This window comes from Eurosta solidaginis, chromosome 4 (genome assembly GCF_040869045.1).
Source record: "Eurosta solidaginis isolate ZX-2024a chromosome 4, ASM4086904v1, whole genome shotgun sequence".
Taxonomy (NCBI): domain Eukaryota; kingdom Metazoa; phylum Arthropoda; class Insecta; order Diptera; family Tephritidae; genus Eurosta; species Eurosta solidaginis.
This window is the reverse complement of record NC_090322.1, coordinates 168,034,959-168,042,942: the sequence shown is the minus strand read 5'-3', so window position 1 is coordinate 168,042,942 and position 7,984 is coordinate 168,034,959. Positions and strand designations below refer to the sequence as shown.

At 36.0% G+C, this 7,984-nt stretch overlaps 1 protein-coding gene across 1 annotated transcript; it reads left to right on the top strand.

Moving 5' to 3' along the window:
* Nucleotides 1-2,663: 2,663 nt before the first annotated feature.
* Nucleotides 2,664-7,383, top strand: LOC137248728 (uncharacterized). The gene is made up of 2 exons (XM_067779636.1): nt 2,664-2,734; nt 6,691-7,383. Exons 1-2 carry the CDS (start codon nt 2,732-2,734, stop codon nt 7,381-7,383), a joined length of 696 nt encoding a protein of 231 aa, XP_067635737.1. The 5' UTR covers nt 2,664-2,731.
* The last annotated feature ends 601 nt before the right edge of the window (nt 7,384-7,984 follow it).

Sequence of the window (7,984 nt, the reverse complement as noted above, 5' to 3'; positions counted from 1 at the left end):
GATTCTAAGGGCTTTTGATTTCGCCCTGCAGAACTTTTTCATTTTCTTCTACTTAATATGGTAGGTGTTACACCCATTTTACAAAGTTTTTTCTAAAGTTATATTTTGCGTCAATAAAACAATCCAATTACCATATTTCATCTCTTTTTTCATATTTGGCATCATGGCATTTTTTCATTTTTCGAAATTTTCGATTTCGGAAATGTGGGCGTGGTCATAGTCGGATTTCGGCCATATTTTATACCAAGATAAAGTGACGTCAGATAAGTACGTGAACTAAGTTTAGTTAAGATATATCGTTTTTTGCGCAATTTATCGTGTTAGCGGCCGAATGGAAGGACAGACGGTCGACTGTGTATAAAAACTGGGAGTGGCTTCAACCTATTTCGCCCATTTTCACAGAAAACAGTTATCGTCATAGAATCTATGTCCCTACTAAATTTCACAAGGATTGGTAAATTTTTGTTCGACTTATGGCATTAAAAGTATTCTAAACGAATTAAATGAAAAAGGGCGAAGTTACGCCCATTTTGAAATTTTCTTTTAACTTTGTATTTTGTTGTACCATATCATTACTGGAGTCGAATGTTGGCATAATTTACTTTTATACTGTGAATATATTAAATTTTTTGTTAAAATTTGACTTAAAAAAATTTTTTCCCTAAAATGGGCGTGCTCGTCATCCGATTTCGCTAATTTTAATTTAGCACCCATATAGTAATAGGAGTAACGTTCCGACCAAATTTCATCATGATATCTTCAACGACTGCCAAATTACAGCTTGCAACACTTTTAAATTACCTTCTTTTAAAAGCATGCGGTGCCACGCCCATTGTCCAAAATTTTTCTAATTTTCTATTTTGCGTCATAAGGTCAACGCACCTACCAAGTTTCTTCGCTTTATCCGTCTTTGGTAATGAATTATCGCACTTTTTCGGTTTTTCGAAATTTTCGATATCGAAAAAGTGGGCGTGGTTGTAGTCCGATTTCGTTCATTTTAAATAGCGATCTGAGGTTAGCGCCCAGCAACCTACATTTCATCAAGATACCTCAAAATTAACTCAAGTTATCGGTTTTACAGACGGACGGACGGACGGACGGACATGGCTAAATGAATTTCTTTTTTCACCCAGATCATTTTGATATATAGAAGTCTATATCTATCTCGATTAGTTTATGCCGTTACGGATTACCGTAATGCGAACAAAGTTAATATACTCTGTGAGCTCTGCTCAGCTGAGTATAAAAATGGACGGGATCGGATGAGGGCCACCCACATTTATATAAAATAATTTTAAAAGGGTCGTAGACGAATGTAATAAGCTACACCTTTGCGAAAAAGAGCTTGATACTTATGGTATTTTACTTTCTAAAAGGAATTATAACAAAATGTTAGAAAATATTAAATTTTTTAAAACGGGCGTGACACTTCCTCTATTTTGATTAAGCAATCTTCTATCTTCGGGAGCAATAACTTGAAGAAAAATGAACATATGGTAATAAGATTGGGTTCCTTATAGGTAAATAGTAGTAAATATTTCTAGTAAAAATGGACGGAATCAGTTAAAGACCACGCCTACTTTTATATAAAAGAAGTTTTAAAGGGTCTTAGACTAGAATAATAAGGTATATCTTACCGAAAAGTAGTATTGTATCAGTGATATTTCACTTACCAAGTTTTTTTGTAAGAGGAAATTGGGAGACACTTTTTTTAAATGGGCGGTGCCACGTATTATGTAGACAAGTAATTTCTATGCAATGAACTGAACAATTGATGCTCTCGTTGAGTATATAATGTCTGGTTACACCCGAAATTAGACACCGTTACTTGTTTTATAGGTGTTTAAAACTCTTGCAAAAATTTGTTATGCTAATTTTGAACAGATCATATTTGAAAGTTCTTAAGTAATTAAAAACCCATCAGTTATTAAGAATTTTTCAACAAACAAAAAATTAGATGGCCATGTGTCTTTTCAAATATTTGCTCGTGACTTAATCCATAAACTTATAATAAGCATTTATATTTAGTATAAGCTTTATACAACTTGACTATCATCATTCATAATTTAAAGTTTTGTTAAGTCTTAGATAAAAAGTTGAATACTAAATCACCAAGTTATCAAGAGTCCCAAGCTAAGATCATAACCATGTTGGAAATTTGTTTACTCCGCTCCTTAGTTTCGACAATTAGATGGTTATTAGAGTGCTCCTTGTTATAGCCATTACCATTCGATATCAATAAAAGACATACAAAAACATGCCAATTATCTCATGTTGTTGTTGTTGTAGCAGTGCTTCAATTCTCATCAATTTAGGTTGTAGACGTATCGTCAATGCAAGCTTTTATAATTGAGACATCATAAATGTGGTCCATCTTATAAATAAATATTTGTTGTGTTAATTCCATTTACTTTTATCTTTTGTGCGTAAACTAAATACATTTTTATTTTTATAGTTATTATTTATGTTATCTGTTTTATTTTGCCATTATCATTTTAAAGCTAAACAAATTTAAAGAGAACAAAACATGACCTTTTAATTACACACAAATATTAACATTTATTCAAATAAAAAAAATTTGCCAATAAAACGAATATTATCATAATTCTATATAAATACTATATAAGACATGGCCTGATTCGATGTGGTGTAACAGTTGTCATATTGGATTCATTGTGGTTAGTTAGTTAGTATTGCAGTTGATGCATTTTGTCTTGGGATTTACATTAAAATGGTAAGCGAAGTGCGAAAAAGTGAAAATGTTTCCAACTTTATAGTAAAAGAAACCATAGTAAAAAAAAATTCAAGTGAAAATTGTCAACAAAACAACATTTGATGAATTCGTGATTCCATTTCGGATAAGACAAGTGTGATAACTTCTGCATAGACGTCAAAATTACAAATAGAAAGGATCACCTGATTTTCAAAGTGACTATCGTGAGCTCATCCTGTATCTCTTTCTATCAGCCGTTGAAAATAGGCGACCGTATGAGCTGCCATATTGAACATCCTGGCAAAACGCCAAAAAGTGCGTTAAGGTGCGTCCACACCAGTAACAAAACGTGTTACAAACAGTTATATAACCAATGTTCTATAACTTGTTAGAAATTCAACTGAAAAATGTTGTATAACACGATGTTGTGTAACTTTTTTTCTGTTTTTTATAGCAGGTTACTGTTACCCAGAGGCAGGCCCGACGAGAGTGGGGGGAGAATGGGGTGGGGATTCCCCCCGGGCAGGGGTTTCTCAGGGGGCCCACGATTTAGAGGTACTAAAACATTTTTTTTTTTAATTCAGGAGAGTCTTTAGTTGTTCCATGTGCAAATTTTAAGCCGATTTTCAAAAGCAACGAATATTGATAATGATTTTTTGCCTGGGCCTGAGGAGACAATAAAAACATCAAACAAAATTGTATGTTTACATGAATCCGAAATCGTAGTTTTCGTGGTGACACTGATGAAATTTCATCTTCAAAAAGTCTTCCAACAATACGACCAACTCTGTATCAAAGTCCAGATTATTTAAACGACTTCGATATCGGTACCGTGAATAATGAGTTTTTGCGATCTGAAGAAGTCAAGATATATTATATCAAGGCAAGAAAGCTCAAGTATTTTGCTATTATCGTTGATGCTATGCCTGATGCTAGTCACGTTGACTACGATCATTTTTTGTTAACTCCATTTCAATTCGAAAGCAACAAATTTTAAAATTCAAGAACGGTTTTTGGCTTTCGTGAATAGTAACCAAAAAACTGAATTCAAAACACTGACTACCATTAATGAAAGAAACGTGGTCCTCCAAGCTAGAGACGTCAGCATAGATGTTGAGGTCCGACATCTAGATGCCTTATTAGCTGATTTGAAGTTGATCAGAAACCAATGGGAAACAATTTTAAACGAATGCAAAACAGCTGCTATTCAATTAAATATCTCGTCAAAGTTTCCGGACATTCGAAAGAGAAAATCCAAAAGACTTTTTGAAGAAAATGGAAATGAGATGATTTCGGATGATCCAGAGTCTGATTTTAAAAACAATACATTCTTGGTGATCGTCGATTCGGTAATCACTGGTATTACTGAACGATTTGCAGCTATGAGAAATTTGAACGAAACGTTTTCCTTTTGTGGCAATTTGAAGACATGGATGAAACTACGGTTCGGGCGAGTGCAGCAAAATTTGTTGAAAAATACAAGTCGGGCGTTTCTCAAAGCTTAGAATGCGAAATAATTCACTTGAAACACATTTACGAAACAAATTTTGATAAAGGTCTGTCACCATTGGACTTGCTAAATGCCATTTACATATGTTCTGTATACGATTTTCGCCAATATTTGTGTTGCTTTGCGTATCTTTTGCACTGTAGCTAGTGCAGAACGTTCTTTCAGCGTCCTTTCAAGAATCAAAAACGTTCATCTCAAGAGCGAGTTTCAGGGCTTGCCACGCTTTGTGTTGAATCCGTTTTGGCAAAACAGTTAAATTTTCGAACTTTCTATATTAAATAATTAAAATTTATAATCATCATTACATTTATCAGAAATGTATTAAAATGTTACCAAAAAACTAGAACAGATTATTTGAAACAATATGTGGCTGTTAAAAGAGAATTTTATTTCTACGTTACAATAAAACAGTATAAATAGTAAATATTCTGTGTTTTATTGTCAGCTCTTAGTCCAAAAATCATTTAGTTGATGTGGTAAACATTTTTTTTTTATGTAATCCATCAATAATGATTCATGAATGAGACGTCATTAATTCAAGTTAATCAAATGTATTGGTGGATTTTTTATAGGGGGCCCGTAAATTGTTTAGTCCCGGGCCCGGATTTTCTCTCTACGGCCCTGCCCAGAGATTGTCGGTAAAGATCAAAGGAATTAGATAACTTGGTTGTATAACAAGTTGCAAGTTGTTTTAAAACAATTGTTATACAACTTTGCTATTTCGTTACCGGTGTGGACGTACCTTTAAACATCCTCTCAGGCAGTTGACGGATAAGAAATCACACTTGTTTTATCCATAATGCATGATTCAATCACAAGAGATTTGCTCGGCTTCCAAATGGTTTAACAATTGAAGCCATTTCGCTCCCAAATTGAATTGACATTCGTTAACTGTGTTGTTTCTTTGCGATTTTTCGAAAAAGATTAGTACGAGAAATAGGAAGCAATCAGTTTACAAATACCCGATAAGAAGTGAGCTGCACAACTCCTTAGAAATTTTGAGAATAAAAAGCTGAATATTATCTGTGTAGCAGGACCGCACAAAAGCTGAACTCTTCTGTTGTCAAAGTCAAGGCCGGAATATAAAGTTCCAACACAATAAACAATTTCTTTTTACTTTTTCATTTTTTTGTCAGTTAATTGCGTCTGCTGGGTAGAGTGTCACCCCATGTAGCTGACTGTTCAAAATCGTCCTACCTAAAAATATTTTTAAAAAATTTTGTAGGCGATTAAAATACCAAATTGATTCAAGGGGTTGAGTAGCGCAACCCTCTCAAGAGGTTGCCAGCGCAATAGATAGCTTATCCAAACAATTGTCAACCTCACCTACCCGTGGCGAATCCTGTTTCATTAACAGCCAAGGCTCTGGCGACCCCAAGTTCCTCATGGAACTAGGGGGTGGGAACGGCGGGATAGCCTAGAAGGTTTAATATGGTCATATAAATCGTTTCCGAGATGGTCGGGCTACCTTAATGGTGCTTTGTTACCGGAACGTACCGGATCTATATCCGAAAAAGGACCATCAACATCGAAAACACTCCCCAAAGCCTTCGGGGTGTGTCTTTATCGTTAATACAACATCAACAACAACAACAACAACAACAACGAACCTCAATGACAGTATCAAATCAGCATAAGCCACCAGAAATTGTCTTTATCACTACAAGATGAAGAATATGGAAAAGGCAGGCATTGCAAATACGATTTACAATTATTTCCATCTGTGCAAGGAAAAATCCCGCCTATATTGCCATCTCTTTCAATGCACTACTAGGGGTTGATCTGCTTGGGTCTAGTTACAGTTAGCCTGAAGATGCTATATTCCAGGTGCTCGAATAAAAAATTATCTGCTCTCTGAGAGCATACGTCAAACCGGCAGAATGTATGAGCAGTGAGAGCATATCTCTAGAGCATTTCGTACCTCCGTGCAATCAACAAAGAAACACCTGGGCGCTTACTCTTCCTTTAACGGTACCCCACCGATCTCAAACATTGGACTCTGAATTGTGACGAAAAATGGGAACGACAGTTTGCAATAGAACCGGTTATTTCGATCGTAAGAAATGATTTTCTATCTACTGAAATAATTTACTGAAAAGTTCTTCTATAGATCCGGTATTTTCCGGTAGCAAGCACATTAAGTTACAAGTCCAACCATCTCGGAAACGATTTAATATGCCCACATGAAACTTTCTAGGTCATCCCTTATGTTGACAATTGGGTTGGAGAAGCTATAAATTGCGGTGGCAACCCCTGGAAGGGAAAGGTAGTCGTCTCTTACGACAGACATACCTGCCGCGGTTATATTCTAAGTCCCCTGGCTACTAGGATTTTGTGGTATTTTGAGTAGAACATTACTAGGAACCTTATGTCCGGGAAGCTCAAATATGCATATATCGAAATCTGAAACAGCTGTATTAAAAATATATAAGTAAAAATATTCTAGAACCTACTTATTTCTTTGCAGAACCTCATCTTTACTGCATTTGCGCTCATTTCCGCTGTCTCGGCCGATGGCAAACATCTAAGCCGCCAATATTTACCACCTGTGCAATATTATTCCGATTCTGTGCCTGCAGCAAAGACAGAGGATTTTTCGGACTCAGATAGACTTTTGGATGTGAAATTCGATTCTGACATTAACAATGCTGAGCTCAGTGATGGCTACAGCGGTTATCAACCAAAGTTCGAATACACACAACAAGCTGAGGAAGCGTCATATTCCGGAGGCCATGATGTCACATATGTTCACGGGGAATCGCCAGCTTTCGAGAAATTCACAGCAGCTGACGCCATTTCATATAGCATATATGACAACGATAAAGCACATTGGCAATATCAACCAGCCGATACAGATGAAGACCAACAGCAACATCACGTGGATGCAAGTTATCATGCTGCGGATTTTAGTAATGTTGGCCTTTCATATGGCTACAATTTGGGTAGCCAAGATGCTGGCACATATGATTTAGATCATAAAAGCTTCAGCAATAGCTATGACCACAGTGTGGACCACGCTGAATCACCAGTTGAGGAGCATCACATAAGCTCAGCGTCCTTTCCAGCAGCGTCACATGATGCTGTGACACAATATGTCAGTAGTGCCGGTGCGTACAGTTTTAGTACAAAATATAGCCCCTATGGCGGTTATATTTATTGAATAGGATTAAGTCAATCATGTAATTAAATTGCTTTAAAAGTAAATAGGAGAACAAACAAAGGCGTAAGGAAAAAATTATTTAATTCGAAGAGTGAAAGGTTCGATTTTTTTAACATTGACATGAATGCGTAAAGTTCAATATGCTACATAAGCGCTGTGTGTCTTATTCTCTTATCTCTTTTGATGTATGCACTGGCTTTCGGTTTCGTTTAGGTGAATGTCATATTAGCGAATTATTTAAAGTGGTCACACAAGACTCTTCAAGTTCATGAACAAGTTTGCCATGCTCGTTTTTCGGTAGGTTATTGTTACGTCACGGTGCTGCGTTGCTGATGTGCATTAATTATGTGCCGTGACCGGTTAGCCGGCAAAAGTATGTTTCCATTGAATTTAGTAGGTAAAATTTGGAATGTGATTCTTATGGTGTTGATCTGTTCCCTTTTAATATACCCAGTTGTGTTAAACAAACGCCTACTTTTATTTGGTGGCTGACCATTTTGAAGATTTTGCGAATTACAACAAAGGTATTCTTCTTCCCAATGATAGCCCATGCCCACTAAAAATAGCTACTCTATCTAAAAATCCACAATTTTCCCAATGC